General features: G+C 42.8%; 1 protein-coding gene across 1 annotated transcript; it reads left to right on the forward strand.

The window, feature by feature from the left end:
• LOC128902966 (ras-related protein Rab-27B) lies at positions 1 to 26,792 on the forward strand. The gene is made up of 6 exons (XM_054186757.1): positions 1 to 116; positions 13,011 to 13,182; positions 15,311 to 15,396; positions 17,795 to 17,898; positions 18,986 to 19,109; positions 20,465 to 26,792. Exons 2-6 carry the CDS (start codon positions 13,030 to 13,032, stop codon positions 20,652 to 20,654), a joined length of 657 nt encoding a protein of 218 aa, XP_054042732.1. The 5' UTR covers positions 1 to 116; positions 13,011 to 13,029; the 3' UTR covers positions 20,655 to 26,792.
• The last annotated feature ends 1,204 nt before the right edge of the window (positions 26,793 to 27,996 follow it).

A 27,996-nucleotide genomic window follows, 5' to 3' on the forward strand; every position in this document is an offset into this window, starting at 1 on the left:
CTCCCGCAGAGGGAGGTGCTCCGCGCCTCGCTCCTTCCCCCCCCACCCCCCGCTTCTCCATTGCCGCCGACAGCCAGGGGAAGAGGCGCAGGCGGCTCGGCGCTCCCGGAGAACAGGTCTCTGAGAAGGGGGAAGGAAGAAGCGGGGTGGCGGCGGCGGCGGCGCGGGGGAAGCGGGGCCGACCCTTCCCGCCTCGCCGGCGGCCTCGGCTCCGCCGTTAGCGCGGCCCGCTGAGGCGAGGCGGGTGGGCCAGGCCGGCGGCGGGGCGGCCCTGGGACTTCTCGTGTGTGGAGGGGAGGGTAAAATGGAGACCCGGGGTGGGGAGCCGTTTGCGGGGTGCTTTGAAATCGCTTGGGGAAGGGAAGGACGGGGCCCGGGCTGTAACGGAGCGGCAGGCGGGAGTCCCCCGTCCCCCCCCGCGACATGCGACCACTATCGCGACTGTATTCTCCTCATGACAGCCCGGAAAGGTGCAGTGGGGGTGTGGGGTGTATAGATTTCTGTCATATCCTGCATTTTCGAGCTTGCGAACGTAAAAGAGCTGGCTGGTAGGAAAGGGAAGGGGCGGCAGAAAGCGTCTCGTGAATGATGGGTGTAAATGAGCGGTGCGTGTGAAGCATAAAGTGGAATTCAGAATGAATTATTCCAGAATGGCCAAATATAGTTAGCCCGAAATAGTTCCTCCGTGAGCAGACACGTTTTTACGGCGCAGTGTCTGCTGTCACTCCCTAATCTGGGTGGAGGAATGAGATGAGAATATGATATGAAGTATATAAAAAGATCAGCTGAGACGGAAGCAGAATGCGCTTTTTCATTTAAAAAAAAAAAAAAGCCGGTTCAGATATACCATGAACAGTATTGTTATGCCAATGTATGGTTAATACTCTTTTATACCTATTAGATCAGATTATTGTGGAGACGGCTCTTTCATGCGGTTCTATGCACTTTGCAGGGATCATGGAAACAGGTTTGGTCCTTAAGTTCGTAGCCAAGCACAACTTTTGCAGAGTTTAACTGAAGCGTCTTTGCGAGTGGCTGTGGCAGGAGGAGGAAGGCAGGTACACAAAGTAGAGAAATACTTTGCCTCTCCTGAACTCTTTTTATAAAAGTTCTTTTAAAGTAGCTCTATGCTGTGGGCTGTAGGCGGGAAAAAAAAAATGCCAAAGGTAAAATTGTTGCATACTTGCATACTTGCTGGCATATGGGGGGGAAAAAAAGGCCTGAGTCTTGGAGTTATGCTAATTCACACCAGTGAGAGAGAGTGTGACTCCTCTTCCAGTTCTTTAATCAGACTTTGACTCCAAGGAGAAACAGTTTTCCCATGCTGAAAAACTCTTCTCAACAAATCTGGTGGGTTTTGGCTGTGTGTGAAGTTCTCAAGATGGGGTGTTACAAGTAAATGCGCAAGAAGGCACTGTTGGCGGGTTTGCACACAGCATTGTTGGAAAGCTCTGTTAAAACATGGTGCTAGGGAAGTTTGAACAGCTGCAGAGAAAAGCGACAGCTCTCATGGTGCGGCGCTTATTTTTGCCTTCAAAGAAACAGCAATATATTGCAGCCTGCTAAAATGTGCGAACTGGGGAGTAGCAACACACTCCCTTAGAGCGTGCCTAGAAACTGCTAAGGCTGACATATCACAACCTGGTCATTACTGAAATACATGCTGTCACTGTTTAAAGCTGGCATAATAGCGTCTTGAAAAATATACTGCCCTTGAGAGCATGTCACAAAATACAGTTGTATACTGCTGACTTGTGTATCTGCAAGCTGAAAGTTCCGATTTGCATTTGCGAGAGCCGGATAGTTGTTTTTTTCCAAGGAGAAGCTGTTCTTTTCTCACTGCTCATGCGTTGCAGCCTCAATTTTCCAAGCTGATTTTCCTGTTAGCATGTGGCAGGTATTTGGTCTCAGAACTGCTGCATAGGCGACTATAAGTATATGTTGTGCTGGTTCCCACGAAAGCTTTGGTTTTGCTCTTTCTTTCATTGAGAAGCAAAATAGCTGAGAGTAATTCAGCAGTGTCTGTGTTTTGCATTTTGTGTGTTGAAGTGTGGCATGTGAAACAATGTTGTCAGTACCATAATACAGCAGGTCTGGGTTTGATTTGGATGGCATTAGGAAAAAGTTTGAGCCTGGCGATCGGTCTTTCCCCCCTGCCACCCCATGGTGATGTTGGTCGCCTGGGTGGAGGTACCCGTGTCTGACAGCCGAGATGAAGCGTTACCCTGTGCCTGCAGCCGAGTACTCCCTGTTGCGGTATTCCCTGTGCTCCATTCTAGTGAATGCAGCGTTATGAAATGGCCAGACAGCATGGAAATAGGCAGTTTCTGTGATCTAAACCACAGCAGGTTTATCAAGCAATGTATAATTCTCTGGGATGACTGCTATGCAGTGGACAGTGTAATCTTGAAATTTTGTATGAGGAAAGGAGCTTTAAGATTTATGTTTCCTTTCAAATCTTGGAAGAACTGGCTAATTCCCATATCTTAGAGTGATAAAACTCATTGCTAATCTTGCATGTGGCAGGTCCTAATTCACTCTTTGTTCTTGCCCTCAAAACCTTTCATTTGCTTGTTTGCCCCTAAACCACCGTGTCCGCTCCCGGCACCATTGGCGTGGGCCTGGCAGGGCTGGGATTAACTGGGGTGGGGCGGGCATGGATGTTTCTTGAGAGACAGAAGGAGAACCAGATCATGCGAGAACTTTGGAGGTGATGTTTCTGGTGTCTGCTTGCCAAGTCCTCGTGTGAGCAGAAGGCCACTGGCACAGAGAGAGGAAAAACATACCTTGGGAAGCTTGCTGGTAGCGGCACGGTCGCAGGCACAAGCAATATCCTGGGAGGAGCATCACAGGGAGTCAAGGCATGAGAAGACCTTTCTCTCCGGTACATCCTCAGAAGAGAAAAATAGCTGTTCTCTCTGCAACTTTAAGGGGTTAAGATTTCTGGGATAACCAATTTCTGCCTGAGCAGTACAATAGACTTTAATTCCTAAAACCTTTTATGGAATAATCAGACTGCTTCAGTGTTCACTTAAGACTGTCTGCTGTAGAAAGAAGCAATGATTTACTATTTCAAAAGCAGTGATTTAAATGGATCATAGCCATTAGCTTGTTAGAACTAATGACTTTATATCTCGAGGAACCTTCTTTACAATTCACAGTCCTTAAAAAGCCACAATAAATGGGATCAGATTATTTGACAAGCCAAACCGTTTTGATCACTGTTGTACGTTTTTATTTAAACAGAATGGTGCAGGGAGTGGAAATCTGCCTTACTGTGTGGAGGGAGGTGTAGCTGCTGTTGTGGCTAACAATTATTGCAGAGATTGTTTAAAGGGACACTCCAAGTGTTAAGAACTTTCCAAGCCTGTCCTAAGCAATAGGGAACAAAAGGCATTAATTTGCAGTTATGCCAAAAATCTTCTTTACCCTTCTGACAGCAAAAGGGAAACTGCTTTGAGGATTGCAGAAGGGCTTTTGATGAAGTGCAATCAAAGGCATTTACCTGTATAACACTCCCTGGGATCCGGTGTGAACTGGCCCTTTAGGGGTTTGAGGGAAACATGTAAAGCTGCATTTCAGCCACGGAAAAGCCTCTGTGTTTCTAGGTAAACCCCTGGGATATAGTGAAGTGCGTTTGCCACCCTAACGGAGGTTTGGTATTAAAGGAACTGAAAACCTAGCCTGAAGATTTTGGGAAAAGCAGCAACGTATAGAAACACAAATGTGTCAAGGGTATATAGAGCAAATAGCTTAAACTACTGTAACAGCAGCTTTGGTCCTTGTTCACTAAAACGCTTTACTCCTTTGTCAGGTGCAACTGAGATCTCCCTGGCTGCAGTTTAAGCCCAGCAGAACTGGCAGAGAGCTGGTCCCTTCCCCTTGATGGCTGTCCTCTCGCTCCAGAGGAGGCTGGTACCAACTGGGAGCGTGGCATTTCTCAGTCAGGTCCTCAGTGTCTGTAGCGGGTATCTGTAACAGGGCAGTCTCGAACAGGAGATTCTTTTCGGCCAGCATTGCACGCTCAGTTTAGTTCCTGCTAGCCTCAGGCAGGGGAGTATGGGCCACTTGCACAGTGGTGCAAATTAATGAAATCCAAGGAAGCTGCTTTTTTTTAGCAAGAGGGTGTCTGTTAAAAGGACATCATCTCTACGGGAATGGTGGCTGCAGTGTTTCAGAGCTCTAACAGGTGCTGTAGCCATCAGTAGGCTCCACTTGCTGTTTTTTGTCCTTTACCAAACTGATACGGCTTGGTTTCCTTTTTTTTTCCCCTTTACTGTACATACAGTCCATTATCTGTAGGCAGCACAAAATAGAAATTCTCCTAGTCTTAATCTTGATTCAGACTTTCCATTAGATGCTTTGCTAGAAGATGCTCTGAAAGACAGGTTTGGGTTGATTCGGGGATCAATTACAGGGCTAACGATGGCCCCTGGCTGATCGTGGTCAGCCCTGTGTTCCCCTGGTGCTTCCAAAAATATGTTTGGAAGGAAATTAGAAAGGATCCATGGTAACAAAATCGAGCTGTATTGGCCAGCCTTTGGGCTGACTAACTGTAAACCAGCAAACTGTTTAGTGGAGCGGTGCTGTTTCTACCGTTGGAGGACGGCCCCAACTATCAGGACAGGCTTTCTAAGCTGTGGAGTTGACTTTCCTCCCCTCACCCTCTTGCTCTTTACTCTGTTGATAACTGTTCATTGCACATATTGATTCATGTATGCAGGAGGAAGGGGAGTGTTATAAAAAACATGAGTAGCTGGCAAACGTTCAGGTCTTTTAGATGTAATCATCCAGTTTGGAGTCTTCATCAGCATATCAGGGTTTCTAAATTTAAATAGAGATCTGCAGAAAAACAGTTTAACAGTCATGTGTTCGGTGGCAAAGACTGGGCTTTGTCAAAGGAGTTTTACAAAAGATTTATGATGAGTTTTGGATTCAGAACATGAATTTGATAAGGTCAGGGAGAGATGAAGTATGGATAATGATACCATGCTTCTGCAGTTAAAAGGGAAGTCTAGCCCACTTCATGTCTTTCAGATAACTATATTAGCTCATAAATTTTCATAGAATTTATTTTTTTCCCTGACACACAGACAGATAACTAACATAATGAATGGTAGCTTTTGCTTGCCTTCAAAAGAGCAGGAGAGTTTGAACAGCAAGTCGGCAGGGAGCTACTCGGCATCTCCCCTGGAATCTGCTGCGTGTTGGGCTGTCAGCAGGGTGGGGAGTGACCCCGCGCTTGTGACAACAGTCTCGGTACTCCCTTCTTTCCCATTTAACCAGGGGTACTTCCCTATGCATGTCCAATCCTTGTACAAGTTTTGGACTTCAAAGGGAGTTAACATGATTTATATATATTTTATGAGATTTTTTTTTTTTCAATGAGCCACTGAAACTTCCTCATACTGGCTTTTTTCCTTATTAAATACATTCCTGTAAATGTCATTAATGCCCGTGCTTGTTTTCCTTTTTGAAATGTGAATTAAAGGTTAGAGTGTTTGCCATCTGGGTTATTTTACAGTGGCAGGATTCTGTTGCCTTTTGCAAAATCCATTTCTGGCTTGTATATTTTGCAGGTATTTTGCAAATCATCATTATTTTCTGGTCAGCAGAACAGTTATATTTGTGTAGTCAATCAAGTGTGATAGATTGGATTACGTGCTAAATACAGACCTACTGTGGCATGGTCAGCCCAGAACTAATTCCTGTACTTACCAAGCAGGTTTTTGAAATGATGAAATAGAGGAAAATGTGTATGGTTGAGTTATAACTCACCTCGTACTGTGTGTTTGGCCTAGAGGAAGAAAAGCACTGGGGAAATGTCGTGATAACAGCTTCTGGTAACGGCTGGGTGCGGTCCTCGTCTTTGCCTTTTTTCTTTTTTTTTGTATTGCATGTATTTTTCGTATTGATTAGTTCTGAAAATGACCGAATTAGTCACTTTGTCTCCCTTGCCCACAAAAATGTAAATATCTGTTTGCTGTGTGTATATGTAGTGAGAGAGTTTTTAGGCAGTGACGTTGCATTGGCTGGAAGGGAGGGGGTTCAGTGCTGCTTTTTAAGTACGACTCCGGGTAGCAGAGCGTGCCATGTGAGAAAAGGACCCAAAAAGGTGTGGGTATGTGAATAGAAACCATGGATGGACGTGGGTCACTGAGAGCGTGCTGCTTGGTTTATTCTGAATAATACCCGTGGGATGTGTGGCAGTGTGAATGGGTTCTCGCTTAGGAAGTGTCTGGTATTTACGCATCTATATAGAAAGCACTATTTGGAGATTTTACTGGTTTTGCTTGTGTGAAAGCTCACTGTGGCTTCTCGTGAGTCGAAGGGGATTTTAAAGTGGAACCGGCTCCTTCACAGGGCACACGTAGCAGTCAGGAGTGGTAGCGAACTCACCTTCTTACCTGTGGAGTTACGTTCAGCCTGTGCTCAAATGGGTGAAAGCTGAAAGTCCGTGTATTTAAAGAACTTCTAAAATGGAGTATGTTCTGTATATATTTCTTTCTCTATTAAAAAGGGTATCCTGGCTTACCAAAAGACAGTAGCGTGTGGCTGTGGCTTGCCAAGAGTCTTTTACATACTGAAGCCTGAAGCTGTCTGCGCTCAAATGCTGTGAGGCATCCGTGCCAGAAAGCGTCTGTCTGGTCCTCCAGGGTTTTCCACTGTAAGGAAGAAAATGAGGAAAGATCATTTCTTTCACACTAATGCTGCATTTGTTACGTATTGTTGCTCGCAGCTCCTGTATGGAAATGATTGTGTATGCCTGATTTTGAGCAGAGAAGCCAGCTTTAATTTCATCTCAGCATAGCTCCAGTGAGTTGTTTGATTTTTTGAGGGGGAAAAAATGTTTGGCTCATTGCGGGCCATTTACTTGGCAGCTGTGAGGCTCTGCTTTTTTGGCAGATGATTGCAGACAAATTATAGCGTGATGCTGGGATGACTGGACGGAGTTTTATCTTATCTTTCCTACATCCTGTCTCTTTCTCCCACTCAGGAAGGACTTGTGAGGCTACTTTCTGATAATGTACTCTTAAATTTAATTCTCTGCCTGTTCCAGTTTGCATTGCAGATGTTCTTGTATGTTTTCTCTGGTAGGGAAGAGGTGTCTAACGTGGCTGTGTTAATGAGTTTGATGTTAATAATCTGATCAGTGTGGGGTTCTATCTTGGACGCTCCATCAGCAAGAGACGTTGTCCCACAGCAATTGAGTAACAGGTTGTGGGGGCTTGAGGGTGACAGGGGACTAGACTTTCGTTCTTCACTGTATTGGTTGTGGTTGGGATAGAGTTAATACCAGTCAGAATCTTGAGGATGAAAGAAAAGGAAGTTTTATGGTGTTCCTGCAGAAGACCAGGGGAGGCTTTCTGTCCTTGCTGCAGAGCTTTGCGTTTCTGTTCAAAGGATGTAGCTAAAGAACTTCAAAGACCAGCCGCGTCCAAGCCCATCTTGGGATGTCTTTCTGCTACAGCCTGTATGATTTCTTTAGGAGGATAGATGGAGCTAGAAATAATGCATTTCAAAACTATCTTTACGTAGTGACTCTGATTTCCAACAGGAACCTGCTGCCGTCAGTGTTTTTCATCTCCTAGAAATGACTCTGAACAGGAAACCTATCAGGCAGCCTGTCCTCCCACAGATCAGCTTTGTCTAGCTCTCTGCTCTTTTCTTCGTTGGAAGTCTCCGTGCAGCTCTCTGTTTATCAGAAGGTTAATGGTATGTCTGTGGAGAGGCTGGGGATGAGAAGGGCTCTTCTTGGTGGTACCGTGCTAAATTTAGTTAATGCCCACCTTTTCTCAGGCCCTTTGCGAAGTATTTTGAAACTGTGTGTTAGTATTGGGGTCATCTCTCTCCATGCCACATGTTAGTCATGAGTTTCTTTGTCACCTGTGTCTAATTGCTGACCCTGGAGAGATCCAAGAGTGGGACCTCCAAAGGGAAAGGGTGATGCCACAGTCATTCTGGGGGATCCTGCAGGTCATCTTCGTGCGGTCTGGTACCTTTGCCTGCACTTAGACATGTCATCCCATGACCTGGGGCATGATAGCTCATGCCATGCACGGAAGAAAGTTGGATGGGGTCAGTTTGTAGTTTTTTGTTGTTATTGGGTCTATTAATCTGTTGCTGGGCTCTTGGAACAACATTGCAGTTTATTTCAGTGTCAGGTTTGTGTCAGCTGATGACAATGCTAGGCGCCAGAGGTTGTCAAAGAAAGGGGAAGTGGTGAAGGTCTTCATGGTGCTGGAGAAGTCAGGCTCCAGCTTCGCTGCAGCAGAACCAAAGAGGAGCAGCAGGTCTCCCAGTGCCAGCTGTGGTGGGGAGTGTAAGAACTTGCCCACAAAGCCTTCCCCTGGTCAGCTCGGGGTTTGCTGATTTGAATAAGCGACAGTTACTCTGTGTGTGTGTGCTGTGCCTCTGATACCGTCATCCCTGAGTTGGCCCTCAGGACAACACTGATTTTTTTTGTTGTTGTTGTTGCCGTTTTTACATTAAAAAAAAAAAAAAGCCTGGATGAATAGTAGTGGTGCTGGTTTATTTTGCTGCAGAGGGAACCGATCTCTTGCCGACCAGCTGCTGGTACAATATGTCTGCTGTGATTTTATATCCTGCACTTTTTAGAGCTAATGCTATTTATACAACATTTTTGTTTGTTCGACTCTTAGCTAGCAGTGTGTCAAGGGAAATAAAATCTTACTTTCCAGAACTAACTTTTCTCTCATTGCTCACATAACTTTTCCCTGGTGATATTCCTGTAAACTAGGTACCTAATTGTTGAGCTCCTTTCAACAACTCTCTCCATTAATGAGAAAACGTGTTATCAGAAAATCTAGTAGGTAGTCTATTTGATTAGGAAAGTCTTTTCAAATTTAAAAAAAAAGGCAAAGTTTGAAATTTAGAAGTTTTAAAATTTTTTAATCCTTTCCAATTCTGAGAGGGTAAAAGTATGACTAACAGGTTTTAGGTTACGTTCATCAGAATTTTAGCCTGCTTAGTTTGGTTTTGCTGTACATATAAACATCTTGACATGAAAAAGAGTTTCTGAGTTGAAACCATTTTTCTGCCGAGTTTGCTCTCAGCCAAAAGTAATTTTTTTCAAAAGCAGTTTAGATTTCAATGAATTGCCTTCCTCCCAGTTTTTAAGGGATACACCACTGATGGAAGAAGAAAACCAGACTCAGGACTTCTCCCGTCCGCATCCCTTTCCGTGCGCTGGGGTGGGTCTTCTGGTGCAGAGTTGAGTTTTACTTCAGAGAGGACCACAGAGCAAAAGCACGGTGCCCAAGGAGTCGATTTTCCTCTCCCCGTAGGCTATAACTGAATGTCTTAAGGTTTGATTGGTTTATGTGAAGCCGTATCTCTCCATCGAGAAAATATTCTCTGGAGTGTCTGCTGACAAGTGCCAGATTTTAAATGATCTCTCACACTGTAGTTAGAGAACATTAAATAGAGGTGGAACAAAATAATCAATCAAGAAACAAGACGCTGCTTCTGGTCTAGATGGGAGTCTTGTCTGCCAAGAAAACAGAAAAGTGTTTTTTAAATCAGACTCCGTCTCGATGCACAGCCTGGAAGAACAGCATCAAAACGTCACATTTATCATCCTCTGGCTGTTGGCCATGTTGGCAGAGAGGGTTGAGAGGGACGGTCAGGCGGCCTGTTTGGGTTTTTGTAAAGCTTAATTGGTAATGTGATATTAGAGAGACAGCATGGGCTTCAGAATTGGAGGGTGAGGTTGCGTTCGTTGGGTGGCAAGCTGGTTTTGGTGTGTGTGGGCGCTTGCAGGTTGACTGAGCCCTGCAGGACAGACGGTGGGGGAGACCTCGCTGGTTCTGGCTGCAGGTGGTCTGTGGTGGAGACACAGGCATGGCAAAATGACTCACTGTCCCTGGTATTACAACTTCAAGACCATTTAGATGTTCTCAGGGTGGTGAGGACTTGAAAGTTAGGGTTCCAGGCACAGGGGAGTTTTTTGAATGTCGTCATGGAAAATTGTGAGTCGAGTTGCTTTGTTTCTACAATATAAGACTTTCATATTACAGCCCAGGGGTGTTTCTTTTCAGTAGCTCAATATATTGAGCCATTTAAAATTAAGAGTTGAATGAAGTATATTGCACTTTTATTAAAATGCCTTGTTAATAACCTCTTAATAGAAAATTAGGAAGTGTTTTTCAGATTTTCGCTAAATTACCTTGAAATGAAATCTTTTTTTCTTTAAGAACCCCAAACCTCCTCCACTGAAGAACCTTACTTTGTTTCAGATATCACGGTGTCTGATTTTTATACTTCAGTTGTATGTACTATTTAATTTAACATTTGTCATGAAACAAAATGAAACATTCAGAATTTTCAAACCCAGTTAATTATAGACACATTTAAAAGCATGCCTGGGTGTTTATCTAGTAATAATTATTAGTAATCAGTCGTAATTTTAACTGTTTCATTCTAAATGAAATTAGAATCTTAATGCTAATATTACCTGCGGAACAAGGACTTAGTTTGCTGTACTATGGCGTTTTGGAAGTGGTAAAACAGTGATGGCAGTGGATCGGTCTGGTCTGTGAAACTCTCCCAGCACCTGGGTTTTTGTGAAGCCTGCTCCTCTGTCTCCATCAAGAGCTGCTCAAGGAGAGGAAAACTGTTTGGTGGCTTCAGGTTAAAATCGGAAGGATTAAAAACCCCTTTGTCCAACTGATTACTATTTTACTTTCCCATGCAGTACAGAGGAGGAGGAGAGCGAAGTCAGGGTAACCTTGCCAAAAGCCACCACGTCCCAGGCTGCCTGCGTGCTGCGATGGCAGGGGTGACTGCCTTGGCTAGCGCCGGGCTGGGAGAGGCTGCAACGCCTGGGCAGCCTGTGCTGCAAACGGGCAGGAATTTCTGGAAAAGCAGCCAGTGCTGGGAATAGGAGTGCCAGCTGCCTTCTCGTGACACGCTTACAAAAATAGGTTTTTAATCATCCTAGTCTGATGTGTATTTTGCTCAGCATTTACAGGTCTGGTGAATTCTGAATATTCTGCCTTGCATATTTGCATAGCAAGGAGATGCTGAACTTCAGCTCCCAGAGAACATGGATATTTGGGAGTAGTGTCCAATCCTAAATTAATACCTTGTATTAATGTCAAGCATTTGGGGAAGAATTACCTCCCAAGATACCTTTCTTTTTCTGATTTGTTGAATGAAGTGTCCAAAGAACAGTTATTGCATTGATCAGAAATACTTTGATTTTGATAGTCCTCAAACTTCTGGGGAGAAATTACTCATGCTCAGTGGAAACTTTTGGTAAACTTGAGATATTCTGGAAAGGATTAAAAGCATTGAATTAATTTCTGTGAAGCTGCTGTGTTGGTGCTCTGGCCTCCCCCTGCCCAATGCAGACCAAAGGCAGTGCAAGGCAGAGCAGCGCTGTCAGATCAGGGGCCTTTTTCTCTAGCTTCGTTAAACCTTTATCATCAGAAGATTAATTTCTCAAAAGCTTGTTCTGCCTCTCTGGGTGGCTCTACATCTGTCAAAGGTATAAATCTCATACAATGAAACTGCTCAGCATGCAGCCAGCTTTTTTTTATCCTTAAAGCTGTTGAAATACAGGATAATCAAAATGGGCTTAGTTCGCTATTTTAGTCCAAGCAGGTCAGTGCTTGCTAATTTGAATGCTCAGAAAGGTAGATTTTATTCTGATGGAAATTAAGGTCTTGTACTGAAACAAGCAGTAGTTTTTATGAATGGGATATGGCCCAGGGTCTCCTCCTCTGATACCATAGTAATTAGAGATCTGAGTGGAACGGATGTTCATCCGTGCTGAGGATTAACAAGATGTTGGGGGGGGGGGGGGGGGAAGGGCTTAGATGATGTTTAGAACAAGGTAAGAGAGGATGTCAAGTAGGTGGTGTTTCATGCGATTCCAGTTTTCTCATCATCAGGGCATTTCATACATGTGAATAAATATATTGTAGGTCTATTTCTTACGTAGGTCCCCTTCCCTTCCCCTGTAGGGCTTCATAGCAAATACTGTCAAGAGCATTTGCCAGTAGATTGGCAAGATTTTCCTCTTTCTGTAAACTTGTGGTAGTTTCTGACATGTATATTTCTTTTACAAGTACTTAATGAGGTAGGTTTGCTGCTCTTGTTCACTGGTATGTATAGAAAAGAGCCTACAACTGCTGTCGAGGTGTGTGAGCTGTCGGTGGCTTTCTCTGGATATTGGCCACTGGCGGGTGGCTCCCTGGGCTGCGGGAGATGTCCCCGCTTGCCGTCACAGCAGCAGCTTAACCAAGGCATGGAGCTGAACCCAGGCGGTGGGCTGGCCATCCGCTTTTCATTCTTCTTCACTCCAATAAGTATCTGCAGCCTTTGGTGAGGAGGGGGGGTAGTTGGTTGTGTGCTTTGCAGAACAAGGCAGTTGTGGGTTCATCTAGTTATACTAGGGAGTAAACTGCATTTGAGCTCTCTCCTTTTATTAACAGTGCCCCTGGGATAATTGCTTACTCTGCTGTTTTAATTAGTTCTTTGGGGGATGGGGGGGGAATATTTCTTTCAAGATAAAAGTAATGTCATGTAATAGTGGTTAGAGCTTGAGCCCTGAGAATGGTCCTTGCCGTGTCTGAGTTTCCTTTTCACATCTGTTTCTCCACTGCCCTTTTCTTCAAACTCGTAATAAAATACTTTCAGCAGCAGGATTTACCCCTAGGTTTCACGTATGTGTTCATTATAGGCCTTATTGTTATCCTCAGAACAAAGATAATCTTTTGGTCCCAAACTCTATCATTCTAAGCTTCCATTTTATTTATTTAGAAAATTGAAAGTGTAGGTTGTATTATCTCCTGCCACCTGAACAGAAATTGCCAGTTTCGCTGCTGCTTTGCATTAGCGTTTTTCAAAATACACAAACATAACTTTCAACCTGGAGCACAAGCAGTAGCATTTAAATGAACAAAAATAAAAGTGAGGTAAAAACAAACAGAAAGGGGTTTTTTTTATCATTAAATATTTTTTTTTCCCTTCTCTTTACGTAGGTTCCTAAAAATTAGCACTATGACTGATGGAGACTATGATTATCTGATCAAACTCCTGGCCCTCGGAGACTCTGGGGTTGGAAAAACAACATTCCTGTACAGATACACCGATAACAAATTTAACCCAAAATTCATCACGACAGTAGGGATAGATTTTCGGGAAAAACGAGTGGTAAGTTGTCTCATATGAATGATACTACCTTTTTTTTTTTTTCTTTATTCATTTCTGCTGAAAACAAATTTTATGTAAATGTGTACTGCCTCTCTTACTGCAGGGTATAGCATGTGCTGATAGTGCTTTTCCTGGTTTAGTTTTTGGCTTAAAGAAGTCATAATTAGGAACTAGATGGAGGGGAAAAATGCCATTATCCTTATCCTGATGTTGGATCATTAAGTGGTTTATTGCACAGTGGTATAAAAGGATCTTTCCAAGAGGAGGTTTCCATAGTGCTAGTGAATGAGGTATATATGACTAGAAATAACTCTGGTCCCCAAACTCATAGTTTAAATAGAAAAGATGGAAATGTAGGGAAGCACAGGAGTTTCAGCTTATTCCAGATGACACAGGAAATGAGGCAAAGCACAAGAAGCGGTTCCACCAGCAGGACCACGCTGCTCCTCTGAGTTGCTGCCAGCAGCCAGGCCGGAGGCTGAGCGTACGAGCCTGAGATCGGGAGTCCTCGTAGCTTAGGATCGATGTGCTGCGTAATGCAAGGTGTGCGAGCCCGCTCTGCCGTGCTTTTCTTCCTTGGTGTTAAATAGAAGGTGAGAGTCTTCTGTAGTGTTAGTCAGTTGCTTTTTATGGCTATGAGGGCGCAGTCGCTTTGTTTTAATTTAATGTAACTAATGTATCTGTTCATAGATCCTGACAACTGATACAGGCTAAATACAGGGGAGAAATTCAGCTTTCTAATAGGAATCCTTCTAGCCTGCTTGAACAGTAAAAACATAATAAAGACAGGATATTATTAGACCCTGGGCAATTATTTTAGTCATTTCCTTAATAAAAAGAAATGTAAATACTTGCCCAGTTGGAAGATGGAGACCTCTTTAAATTTGCTTCTTTTTAACTGAACATTTTAAGCTCATATTATTTCAGTAGGATACCACAAAACGATGGGCATCACTCCCCCCTTCATCTTCCCTGGCAACTTTTGCATGACTGCCAGTACTTGCGGCTGCTGATGGGAGTTCACTTTTGCCACAGGAGGTTCAGGGGTCCCCCGAATAAAAGAACTGTGGATCTGGATTATGTCTTAAATTTCTCATAGTCAGCACTATGCAAGTTCAGGCCAGTTAAACGTGATGCCTGGGTCGGAGCAGAGCCTGGCTCTTTCTCTGCGCTGTGGGATTGCACTGATATAAGAGTAAAGTATTAAAAGCACAGTTTTATTGCAAGAAAATGTCTGAACATGCAAATTGCCAGAATACTCTTCCCCTGGCTGGTCAGACGCTCGTTAACGTGTTTTGAACATGGATGCTGGATTCTCTCCAGAAGGTTGAACTTTTCTGCTAAAGGTTGCAGACAGATTTCTTCTGTAATTTTGCGTTACCGTACATTTTGGGGTAAGATCGTTTATAAGTGTGGAAGAAACTACATCTTACATGAAATCACCAGCTTTGAAATGTCTTGAAGGTCTAGCTAATAAATTGTCTTCAAAGAAAAGATGTCCAAAAGGTTAAATAGGTGTGGTTTTCTGTCATGTAAAAGCCATATTAAAATTGCCGAGAGTCTGCTAAACTACCTCAGATAACAAAAATGGCTCATACTTATTTTATCCCCGACAGCTAATTTACATACTGTTTCTCTTTAATAAAGAATTGAGCCCCAGCGAAAGGTCACAGTGATTTCTTCAAGCAGTATGAGTTTGCAGTTGCAGTTAGTAAGGAAGTCATTAATGTCCAACAGAAGTTAATGAAGAAAAAATAGCTTTTTATAATAGTGGTTAATTCTGTCAGCCAGCTGTAAATTTTGTAAGAACAGCAATGAAACAGAACACAGACGGCTTGCTCAGCACAGTGTTGTGCCAAGCTTTAAAGAATTGGTATCTAATTTGAAGTGCTAAATATGACCAAATTATCTTTAAAGTGCAGCTTTCATAGACGTTTCATGTGGCTCCTGGGTTTTTAAATATTATTATAAGCAGCCCTCTGAAGTGGCTTTTAGAGGTAAGAGTCAGCTTTTATTGAAGGACTGAACTTTACTTACTGAACTCCATATTGCTTTAAAAAAATGTAACAATCTGTGACCCAGGCGATGGATTTCAGTGCGGTCTGTACTGATTTGACTCTCTCGTTAGGTATACAACAGCAGAGGACCAAATGGATCTCCAGGAAAAGCCTTCAAAGTACATCTCCAGCTTTGGGACACAGCTGGACAGGAAAGGTAACAGAGTTCGGCTCGTTGCAAAGCACTTTTCAGTTTTTGCACATTTCTGGATAAACCATTAGTCCATTCAGGTGAAAAATATCAGAAATCCTGATATTTTAGGACAAGGAAAGTATCTTCCAGAAATAAAGCTTTTTTTCTGGTGCTGCTTCGATGCAGTGATCAGAGGATCTCAGCAAATAGGACTGGAGGAACTGAAGGTGGGCAGCACTCGGCCTCATTTCTGCCACGTGTGGGTTATTGGTTCATTGGTTAGCTTTTTTGGTTTGTTTTCTGCTGTTCTTTTGACTTGGTAATACATTCCACATCTCCTCTGGAAGATACTGTATAAGCTACCTAAGTGTCTTGTTCTTGTATTTTGCATTTTTTTTCTGTTAGGTTGGACGGTAAGACACATTCTGCTGAAGCATGCAGGACTGCACTGGCACGCGTGTGGCCATCAGACTGTGGGAAGTGGTTATTCCCCTTTATGCTGTACTCTGTGGCCCCATCTGGAGTACGGTTTCCATTCTTGGGAATGCCAGTGCGGGATACTTTTTACTGATAAATCGAATTCCCACGGAGTGCCATTAGAACAGGTCAGGAGGCAGAGACATACCCTTAAATCCTCTCCAGTTTACATGTCCCGGGCTTGCTCAGACTTTTCTGTGATGAGCAAGCTTTCTGTTCCATACCGCCCCAGGCCTGTTCCAGCCTCACCACCAGCACGCAAGTGGGATGGAGAATTCTAGTTCAAGTCGTACCAGTGCTGAATAGTATGGAAGAATTGTTTCTTATCTTACTTTTATGGTTTTGGTTGTTTGCCGCCTTTGCAGCAGCATACCATGGCTGACATGTTAAGTTTGTGACTGACCAGAATCCTCCTTTGCAAAAGGATTGTTCCCCTTCTTCTGTGTGCACGCTTGTTTGTTCTTCCCAAAGACTTGTCGCTATTAAATTTCATCCTATTTTTCTTTTTTTAAAGGGAGAAGGGTGCATACTGCTTTCTTAAGCTTCCCCTGGCTAGTTACGTATGCTGGTTTTCGCTCTCATAAAGTGCGCGAGGTTGCCCTCGGTACGACTACTGATGTCATCTGTCAACAGGGGAAGAAAATGTGACTCACACCTATTTGCTGTGTAACAATGACTGAAGAGCAGCGGACTGAGGCGGACTTTTTTTCCTTGCCCAGTGGGGAGGAAGGAAAGTTGTGATGAGGCAGATTTCAGGTTTTCGGAGTGAGCAGTGCGGAGACCGTGTAGGAGGGGTTGCTGCTGGGTGAAAAGCAGAAGAAAGCTGGAATTTTGTGTCTGCATCTCTCTCCCTTTCTCTCAAACACCGTTTGTGTATACACCTCTGCACAAGGCTAAACATTGTGAAGCTATTTCCCCCCCCCCCTTGAAAAGACACCCTAAAGGTAGTGTCTGATATGTTTCTGTGGGAGCTTATTTTAAATTTTCATGGATGTGTGGCGTAAAATGCCAGTTGCTGTTTCTGCTACTGCAGGTTTAGTGCTGTTTTGTGACGTAGTGGATCCCTGCTGTATACAGAACTCCATTGCACAGTTTTCCAGCACGCTCTGAATGTTTTAATATGATTTGGACGTTCTTCATGTTTCTGATTTGAACAGGCTTGTGACCTTTTGGTGACAACAGAGTTATATTTCCCAGTTTGTAGTTTCATCCAGCTTATGGCTTTGCAGGAAACCTGTGAACCGTGTGTCCCTTGTGAACGCACGCTTACACAGGTCTGCTTCTGGAGCAGTGTGTGGCGAGAGCCCTGCGAGGAAAGGTTACATCTTCCTTTTAGCTGAACTTCCCAGCAGACAGTCACATCGAACAATCGAAAACATGTAAACAGCCGCCTACTCTTCCTTTGTTTTCTTTAATATTGACTATATCAAGTCGTGCACGTTCATTGACTAAGTGTGTGTAATCTCAGCGGGTGAATCTGTTTCTATCACTGTGATCTGTGATACAATAAATGCTTCAGTATTTTTTTTTTTTTTCTTTTCTTTTAACCAGCCCTTCTTGCTCTGACACTCTTGGTTAAATCAGGCAGAATTTGAACTAATAGATTAGTCACTGACAATGTTTATATTCTCACATATAAGCTTCCTCTGGTAAATTACTAACACACTGATTAATAACGTTGATTGGTGTGATGCATCCTAGCTAAAATGACAGTCAAGGATTACTTTACTTTGGTTTTACTTCCAAGGGGAATGTATGTCCACTAAATATTGCAGAGTCTTCAGATTTCAAGGTATTTTTTAATAGAATTTTTGCACAAGCAATTCATAAAAGGTTTACTTTATCTCTTCTTCCTTCACTCACTTCAGGTTTGCCAGGAAAGTGCTTACCTTAGAGATCACTTTGTATTAATAGAGCTATGTTGTCTTTTTTCTTCCACCTTCAGATTTCGAAGTCTCACCACAGCGTTTTTCAGAGATGCTATGGGCTTTTTACTAATGTTTGATCTCACCAGTCAACAGAGCTTCTTAAATGTCAGAAACTGGATGAGTAAGTAGAACCGTGGAGCTTGCGTTTATCGGTTGACTTGAAGCTTTCTTGCGTATTTTAGGCTTCTAGGTTTTATGGGTGTCATCATTTGTGAGCTGGAAAATGCTTAAAGAAAGTAGTTATGTCTAGTGCAGCCGTAAGTGGGGTACTTGCAGCCTGTAATTTGAGGTGAAAGCTTCGTCAAATTGGAAAAATACATATTTTCTTTTCTTTTGTTTTTATTTTGGCATGGTAGACTGTTTTGGGCGTATTCTTAATAACCTTGTTTGGGTTTGGTACAATTCGAATAAATCTCTTGCCTCTTGAAAATTCATGGCATTTGACACTTCCTTGGCCATACTCTGTATTTTAGATGATATACAGGAGCTTGAAAACTGTACTTGGGCTGTCACTGTTATCTTTATGGTGTGGTTTCTATTTGTAAAGCAGCATGTCATTCCTTCCTGTCTGCTTTGAGGTTTAAATTAAAATTCAGATTGGGCTTTGAGGATTTGGTTTGAAAACGCGTAGTGTTTGCTGCTGTTGGTTTTCCTGCAGACAACAGCTCGAGTAAAAGTGAAAGAAAGGTTAAATTCTTAAGATTTGTTTTTAATTGAGGGTATTTAGAGTGCTGGAAGGACAGAAGCCAGTACATTTCCAGCTGGCGGTTTTCCAGCGAACAAGCTGAAGTGGAGATAACATGAGAATCCGGATTGCTTTGTGAAAACAGCTCCATCAGATCGTACCTAGCAGTGATGTTCCTTCTTCAGACATTCCATCCTCCCACTAAACAGTCCCTGTCATCACAATCCACCACTGCTTGCCAAGCACTGTGTTTAGTGCACCTCATTGCAGTTAATTCTTGTTTTATGTTGGTAAAATAAATACTGGAAATAATTTTCTAGTACCATTTCTACTTCCTATTTTGAAAAATTCCCCTTAGCAAGTAAATGGCAAGGAAATGTGCTTGGCATGAAGTGGTTAGCTGGTTAGTTTAGGATATTTTGAGGTGGGGAGCAAGAAAGGTATTTTGAATTATTTTGTCAACAATCTTGGTCTCTAAAGCACTTCCAGCCTTCTCTTAACTCCTGTTTGTTTTTGCTTCTAGGTCAGCTGCAAGCCAATGCATATTGTGAGAATCCAGATATAGTCTTAATTGGTAATAAAGCTGATTTATCAGACCAAAGGGAGGTAAACGAAAGGCAAGCAAAAGATCTGGCAGACAAATACGGGTAAGCAAATTATGACGGAAGCTAAATTTAGTCTATATTGGTAAATGTGGCTGATGAGTGGTTAGAGATACTTGCAAGTATACTTATAAACTCTAAGGTTTCTATCCAATGTGATATCCGACTTGTCACACTTACAGACTGACCTGTTTGAATAGGAAATAGGTAGAATGAACCACACTGTTGCTGTAGTTTGGCCAAAATATTACAACATGAAAATTAAGGCTGAAATGGAACGTTCTTACCAGGAAAATACCATCTTGGGATGTTAGTTTGTCCTGAGAGTTCAGGACAGAGTATACCAGAGGCAGATGAACACTCAGACCTAACAATATTTATAATTTGCCTTTCTAGTTAGTTTGGAAGTGGAGACGCCTGTGGATTTTGATCAGGTTCTAGGTTTACAGTAGAACTGAATTTATTCTGTTTTTCCCTGATGGATAATAAAGCTATTAATGGTCGTTTTCTTGTTCTAGTAAGCCTGCCTTCTACACTTCTTTGCACTAATAATATCTGCAGGCTGTCGTGAAACTGGGTAAATTGGCTGTGTAATCTGTTTAGCAAATAGTGTTGTGCCCTTACATGGGCAAAAAGAATGTCTACGCTTTTCCGTAGTTGCCCTCACTAGACAGTAAGGGATGTTCGAAGAGAATTGGGCCAGCAGCAGAAGGTGGACTGAGAGACTGTGAGGAGTGATAAGAAAATCAGACTTAAAAATATTAAAAGAATACTAAAGAGTTGTGTGCAGGCAGGTAAGGAGGACAGCGACGCTGAGGAGAAGGTAGTTCATGCCAGATTTCGTATGATGGAAGTGCTGGAGCAGTTGATAACCTTCTCTTCTGAAAGAGATTATTTGTAAGGCAATATTCTGGATTCAAAGGGGATTTCGGAATGAAAACATCTAAGTTGTGCTTGTAAGTAGACAGGAAGGGAGGGAGATATACTTACAGCAATAGTTGTTAACTCTCTGCCTAAAGAAAAAGGTAGCTGGTATGTTCTGTGGTCCCTGAAATTTTCTGAGATGTAGATCTAGGTTTCTCTTTAAAATAGACTTTCTGAAAGACTTTTTCAGCCAAGGTTTCTTCTGATGTTATTGCAATTTGAAGTCAAAATGCCAGGACACTCTTTTTAAATGAATGTGGCGGTTTTGAGCTGGTGTCATCATGCCAGTTTGTGCTCAAAACAGGAGTTTGGGTTCTGCCCAGCAGGAAAATAGAGTCCTGACAAACCAGAATTCTGTCCTATTCATTTCATTGCATTAAGCCCAGCATTGATAGCGTCACTGAGAGTGTTACAAAGAATTGAGTCTCAGTTGTCTTTAAAAGCCTCTCCAGCAAACCTTTTCCTTTTCACTGTAGCATACCATACTTCGAAACAAGTGCTGCTACCGGCCAGAACGTGGAGAAGGCTGTGGACACGCTTCTGGACTTGATAATGAAGCGTATGGAGCAGTGCGTGGACAAGACACAGGTCTCCGACACAGCCAACGGAGGAAGCTCGGGAAAGCTAGATTCAGCAAAACCAGAGGAGAAAAAGTGTGCCTGCTAAACGTCACCTCTAAACTGTGAGAACCAAGGAAAATATTTCATCAGAATGTGGCTGACCTACCACCAAATTCAAACCGGCTCTTTTGAGCCACGCACAGAAGCAAAGTTACATTGTTTTATTGGGATTGTGCATTTTTCTCCAAAGAACTGGTTTAAAACTAGAAGCTGTGTTTCAGTGAGGCTCTTGTGCTGAAATGATTCTTCCTGATACGGTGCCATCATAATGGAAAACTCTCCCACCTCTTCTTCCCCACTCCTTTTTCCCCCAGCCCTCATCTTTATTTTTCATGGGATCAGGATACTGAATAGAGGAAAGTAGCTTTATTTTTTTAAAAAAGGAGGGAAAGAACCTATTGTCTGCATACACTGGATATTGAAATTAAAATGGAGGTGGGTGGTTTTCTAGGTCTGTGCCATTTTTCCACAGAATCCTGTTTCTTTATAATACTTAATCTGCATCAGGGACCATGTGTTTTCTAAGGCAGAGATACAAAAGATTTTATGTGGCCTATTAAGAAAAATCTTTATCGCTTGCACAGAGTCAGAAATGCTGTGAATCCGTCCAGACTGAATCACTGACACGGTGGTTAGGGGGGGGTGGGGGGGGTGTGTGTGTGGTTTGGGTTTGGGGGCAGGAAGTAGGGCATTTAATTTAAAAAAAAAAAAAAAAAAAAAAAAAAATTATCAGGGAATTGTGCAGCATTGCTTGTGTTGCAGATAATCCAAGCAGGGATTGGAGCGTTATGGGAAAAAGTTTGGAAGAGGGATTGTGACGCTGCAGGGACAGTTTATAAAGAAAAGAGTATAATGTATGGGAATAGAGATAAACTATATTTTATGAAATAACTTCTTACCATTAGCAAAAAATATTATTCCCCCCCTCAACTGTCTTTTTTTCTTCTTTTTTTCTGGGTAACTGCATATGGCAGGTAGGACATAGCGAATAACTTGTGGCTGTTTGCGATGCCTGGAAGGGAGCTGTAAACTCTGTCGTGCCGAGTGAGCGCCTGAGTTAACGCTATGCCTTTGTTGGGTCCTCTGTACCCTTAGGATTTCAACAGAGGAAAGATTTCTCAGTCACTTGGAGTGACGGGAGTCCGGAATACGTGATGAACTAGAGAGAAGTGTGTTGCAGAAGTTTGCAGGTATCGGTGCAGAGGGTAGGAGTTGCTCTCTTGGTGTGCTGCAGCAGAAGGGTGCAACGCAAAAGCTTTCTTCTACAGGTGAAAGCAAGTTCTAGTGAAAAAACAAGTTGCTTATCACAAACAAAGACAAATACAGGAAAAAAAATAAAGAAAAATACTATATTTATAAGTATAGATCATTTTCTAAACCAAGTTACTGCATATTTATTAGTTTACCCTGTCCTTTTTTGTAGAATAACCATTCTGGTTTTATACAGGTGATAGTTAAAGGTCTATTTGTGTTTATTGTGCTTTAAGCTACTTTAAAATCACTGGGAGGGTGCAGATTGCGGGGGGGGGGGGGAACAGATCTCTTTGGAAGTCGAGCTGCTTTAGTTGGGTTGGCAGGATTGCAGGCTTTCATTTATTTAAATATTTACAGCTTTGATTGATTGAAAATTGCAAACTTTGTGAATAGCAAGCTCGTAAAGTGTTTCAGTGCTTCCCAGAAATGGAGAATTTACCAGATTCACTGCTGAAAAACTAACAGGTTTTTCTGCCCGGCTCCTAAAACAATGTTTACTTGATGATTTGGCATGTTAACAGGGCAGATGGTAACATCCGTAGGAGCAGACCCATTGGGTGAGTAACCAAACAGCTGCGATTCCATGCCAGAAAGCTAACTTGCAGGCTGTAAAGTTTATATAAGTGATAGACTATACCTAAAGGCTATATATAGTCTAGCTATATAGAGTCTATACTATACAACCAGATATAATGCAGATCCTTTTGTAGGCTACAAACAGCCCTCATGTCTCAAGAGGTGGAAAAGCTGTTGTGGTAGTCAACTGGTGATTTCCTGGGCAGAAGGTGTAAGTAGGCTGATACTCAGATAGATTTCCTCAGTTACCTGTGATACATAGACTGGAAATTCAGGGTTTTCTTTGAAGTTGTGTTGCTTTTTAATATGTAGCATGAAACACACACATAATTTTAAAAAAGCCACAACTGTAATATGTCTTGAATTCCTGACAATGATGATCTGAGGAGCTCCCTGTCTCACTTTCAAAGGAAATCTCTCATTTTGTGGCGTCAGATTTTTGTCTGTTGAATGGGAGTGAAAGAAGTTGCTAAGAAAGGTAAATTACCGACAGTCAACCAAAGCGTGTTTCCCAGAGCAGCGAGTTATCGCTTGTCTAAAAGCTGTTACAAAGCCGCAAGTGACTTCAGTAGCAGACAGATGATTCATGCAAAGGTGTGTAAAATCCCAAACCTGGCAGTGTTTCAGAGCACCTTGACGAAGCTCAGTGGCTTCGATTTATCTCCATTCCAAGGATACAGTCTCTGACACTCTCCAGTACCGATGGAGCAAGGCCATGGCCAACCGCCACAGCCCGGTGCTGCTCGAGGGGTCTGTTTGTGAATGAAAGGGAAATGACTGTAGCAGAAGTTCCATTGCTTGGTTTGTATTTATATACTTGCTAGTACAAGGAACTGATTATTATTCTGTGCTTTCTAAAAAAATAATCTGTGAATGTATGTGAGACTATTATCCCAAAAGGATTTTGCCATCAAAACTTTGTTTGGAGGAAAGGAAGAGAAGTTGAAACGTCCTTTCCTGTAGTAGCTCTCAGTTATTAAATTCGGAAAAAAGGAACATGATAAGTGATTCTGAATGGCTACTAACAGCTTTGCTGTTTATCAGGTTAACTCTGCAAAAAACTAGATAATGAAACTCTTACTAAAAATTGCCTAAAAATTGCCTGTCCATCATAGTTTGATTCTTACTCCCTTTTTTCTTCAGAACTATTCCGGTTTAGGTTTCACATGCCCACCAGCAGATTCGCGTTCTTCTGTGTCCTCTTGGTGACATCTGTTTGTCTTCCTGCAGCGTCACGGCTCTTGCAAACCCCCGGTGAGCAACTGCAGCCCGGCATGGATGACTCAGGGCCACTCCTTGCTGCTGTGGTAGGAACTGGAAGCGATAGCAATGTTAAGGTTCACAAGTTCTATGTAATATCCAGGAAATAATGGTAACTGCAGCAATGAAAGAACACTACAGGGGGGCTGCTCACAGTCTTACAGAGCCATGCCTGAATGGGAAGGAACTTTTCTATCCCACGTGCTGGAAGAACCTCTCATGGTTTTATCCAGTACCCACTTTCTGGTTTGAAGGGCTTTCCTCCACTTCTGCTCTAGCTCTGTAATGGATTTTTCAGTGCGGCACAGCATCGTGGCACAGCACTCTGCTAGTTCCAGCTCTTCTGACTGCACTGTGAGCTCCTGAATGTATCCCTCACTGGAGCCACGTATCCTACTGTTCTCATCCTTTTCACGCTCCTCTTGCTCGAAACATTTCACTTTGACGTGTTCAGTCCTATAAATTCTTCCAGGACACAACCCTGGGAAATGAATTTTCTTTCACTCAGCGTCTCTGGTAGGCTATAGCCTCATCCCATCCCACTAGAACTTCAGTCTAGATTCTGCTGTTGCAAAATTTGGTTATGCATATTTGAATTGGAAGTTAAGCATTTGCTTTTGAGCACAAAGACAGCTTGTTTGCCTGCCTGCTAGATATCCCGCATCAGGGCTGGAGAGGGAGAAAAGGTCCTATGATACTTTATCCAGGCTGATACTAAAAATTAAATATCAGTGCAGGTATTCTAACCCTGTGGGCTTTTGTCTTGAATTTCAGTCCAGGCACTGGTTTCTCTTTTTATGTCCTTTGGGAAATACCTTATTTCAGTTTTCCAGTGTCCCTCCAGTAAAGTGCTCTTGCTGACGACTTTATTGGGCAGCGTGTGTGGTAATTTTGGAACTGAACAGTGCTGTGCACTGACAAAGGTGATGGTAATGCCCATCCTTCAGAGATGCAACTTGTGGGATCTTACGCCGAGAATAATTAATTTTGGTTTCCTTTTTTCTCTGCATAGTTCTGCCTTCCTCATCTCCAGCAGCTGTCTCGGGCTGTGACATCTACACAGGCAGTTCAAGTTACCCAACTTCTTGTTGCATCTGTTCCCTTAATCCTCTTGGCATGTCCCAGTTAACTCACGTATGCAGGCGTAGTGGCGTTACACCTCTTGGCTCATCCTTAGAGCTCACCATAGTGCATTCTTCTTCCTGATGTACAGGTATTTTTGCCCTCCCGGTTTTAAGCATGAATGTAAAAATGGAGCATCAGAGATGTTAATACACCGTGCTAGAGTGGTGCTGGAGTGCTGGCCTGTGGCTGTAGGGTCTAGCAAACCCCCGGTCGCAGCTCCTTCCGTTTGCCTGCAGCCTTTGGGTAGGTCTGTCTTGGTGGAGGAAACGTGCCCTTTATCCACTGCTAAATATTTGCATTGCCAAAAGTCCAGTGCCAAAGTCTGGTGTTGCTGCTCTGTTTATGAATTGCCAAATTTTGTGAATGTGGAGCCTGTGTGTCATACTCGGAGGAGCGAGGAATCTCATGATCAGCAGGGAATGTCTTGAAGCTGATGTTGCTGCTCTTATTCTGGCATTCGAGCATCCTCTGCTGACCCTGCCCTCACCTTCCCCGGCCCCTCACGTTGGAGCAGCAACTCCAAGACCTTTTTTAGGAAGGCAAGAAAAGAAATGTTGTTGTCAAACGGGATTTTTTTTTTTTTTGATGCATGCATTGAAATTGAATTTATGCTGCCTGTGTTTACGTTACGCTACTGTGGTGCCTCGGCCAGCCCTGCCGCCAGGCAGGCAATGGGAGCTGCTGGGCAGGGCCAGGGCAGGGTCCTGCACTGCTTTACATCCTTTGGAATAAAACAGGAGACAGGCGGAGGGGTGGGAATAGCTCGGGCTTGCTGGAAATTGCAGGACAGAAGTGGTGCTAAAGGCAACACACTTTAGATAAGAGAAATGCCCTTAAATGTAGTGTTTACCAGAGAGCCCAGTTTGAGAAGTTCCTTAAGCTTGTAAGTAAGTGCTTGGCTGAATTGGGTCTGGAGTGTCTCTGCAAAGTAAGGAGCTATTGTCAGAGCAAAACGACTAGGGCTAAAATGGTGTAAAATGGGAAAAAAAACCAACCCTGTACAGAAGTACCAACTCTGTGAACAAGCTTCTTTTTATTATTTTATTTTAAATATTGTCCAGCCATGAAGAAAATCATTCCATCAACTGAAGAAGGTCAGGAGAGTATTCACGACTATTCTTCGGTGCGTGGTTTTTAGACATTTAAGCAGATGCTCTCCAGGAGTCCTTAGAGGGTCTGTTGCTCCGTGTAGCCATACCCGTCCAGAGCCACGAGAGAGCTAAGAAACGGCTGGGGGCCAGGAGATAGCGTGCGGCACATCACGTATTTTAGGCTTCACAATCATTTAAGCTCCTGCTTTCATTTTACGAAATATTTTTATCTATCTGTGATCAGCTAGTAACGTGTGGGTTTTTTTCCTTGTTCTGATGACTCACTTCCAAATAAAAGCGTTTGGCAGGAGCCAGCTCTGTCCTGGCAGGTACCAAACTGCAGTTACTCTGAAGTAACTCTTGTCTTTTCTATAGCCTTTGCCTTCTGTGGCTTTTTACAGATGTTTGCAAGAGGAAAGGTATTTGCTTCTCTAAAAAACAAGGAAAAAAAGGGGGGTTGGGTGCCTGAAGTGTGCTTTTGTTTTAAAAGAGGAAACATAAGGCAAAACCAGGCAATTTGCTGACTGCTTGCGTGGCTGAGACTGGCAGTGGGTATGATGTAGCAAAAGACATTTGAGAGCAGCTGCCGTTTCCTTGCTGTCTTGGTAACTTTCTAAAAACCGATTGCCTTAACCGTTTTCTGAAGGCTCCATCTTTAACATGCTGAATGTGTGAAGGGTTGTCATAAATACGTTTACGTTTTAGAGGACTGGCTCATGTAAGAATGTTTATTAATAGCCGTATAAGATGTGATTTTTGATACCTGCTCCGTAGTGACTCTTTAGGATTGTTTCAAGGTAAGAAGTTTTATCTCCTAGAACTATTTCAATCCCATGGATGTAACAAAAGTTTTCAGCCTAAACTTAAAAAAAAAAAAAAAATAACAGCTCCAGATTATTTTAATTTTTAAAAATTTGTATTGTTGGCACTATAACTGAAGAAAAGTGTCAAGTATAAAAATAACCTCAAGCGACTGCTATTTTTATACAGGTGTGAACACTGTAGGAGTTTCAGACCATGCTCTGATCTTTCTTACAAAGAAGAGGAAAAAAAAGTGTTGTAACTGATGTCAAGCTGTTAAAATGAATAGTTTTTTACCTGACTGGTAGGAGACCTGGCTTGAGGCATCTTTAAAGAGAAAGCCAAATTTTCACAGCTTCTTTCCTGTCTTAATTCTTATACTTTAAACATAAATTCCCACCCATATAGGATAAGGTTTGTGGTGTGTGTTGGTTTGTTTTTTTTTTTTCCCAGAGGATGCTGTTGACTTGGAAGTATTCTTTTTGATGCTGGGCAGATCTGTTTCTAATTTATTGTTATTATTATTTCTATCTGAACTAGTTAAAGGCAACAGAGGAAATGATTCTTTGCTATGTGCTTTTGTTCCATACAGTTACCTAGTTATAACGTTAGACCCTGAAGTTGTCCATCCTCATCGTGCGATAGGGCTTAATGGACAAACTGTATATTAGAAGAAGCCTGTTGTATCTTATTCAACCTACTTACGGAAGTTAAATGGTTCTCCTTTGGTTTTGTTAAGGTATCTTTCACCTTCCGGATAAACACTAAGCATCCTGTATCAATTACCTTTTAAGTGTTTCCTTTTGTTATGCTACTGTAAGCATGGTTTTTGTTTGTCTTCAACAGATCTGTGCTACGTCTAGTGCTATGAGTGTGACTGAAACTATCTTGAACACAAATAGTCTTTTTTTTTAATTATAGACGCCCCTTGATTGGACCGTGGCGCTTGCTTCCCGATGTTAATGTCACTCTGTTGTACCAAAGTACCCGTGGCTTCAAAACATACTGTCAACTGATTCACTGGTGTCTGGGTTTGTGTAAAACAGCTGAGGAATGTATCCTGTGACTCGGTTTCTGCACTGTTATTTTCAGAATAAAAGTACATTTTTAAAGCTGATGTCTCAGCTGGTTTGGGGGGGAAGCGGAGGCTTCACCCCAAGAGGCAAAGCCTAGTTCTGCAGCATTAGCCCTGTGGCAGCTCAGGAAAACTAGTGGAGGAGAAGGGAAAGAGGAGCAGGGCGTTTCAGGCTGGCCGAGGGTTGCTTGGGGGGAGTTTGCAAA

This window comes from Rissa tridactyla, chromosome Z (genome assembly GCF_028500815.1).
Source record: "Rissa tridactyla isolate bRisTri1 chromosome Z, bRisTri1.patW.cur.20221130, whole genome shotgun sequence".
Taxonomy (NCBI): domain Eukaryota; kingdom Metazoa; phylum Chordata; class Aves; order Charadriiformes; family Laridae; genus Rissa; species Rissa tridactyla.

Coding starts and splice junctions, on each gene's coding strand:
- LOC128902966 (XM_054186757.1), top strand. CDS start 13,030: ATGACTGATGGAGACTATGATTATCTGATCAAACTCCTGGCCCTCGGA. Junction 13,183..15,310: donor ATTTTCGGGAAAAACGAGTG/GTAAGTTGTCTC, acceptor CTCTCTCGTTAG/GTATACAACAGCAGAGGACC. Junction 19,110..20,464: donor GATCTGGCAGACAAATACGG/GTAAGCAAATTA, acceptor TTTTCACTGTAG/CATACCATACTTCGAAACAA.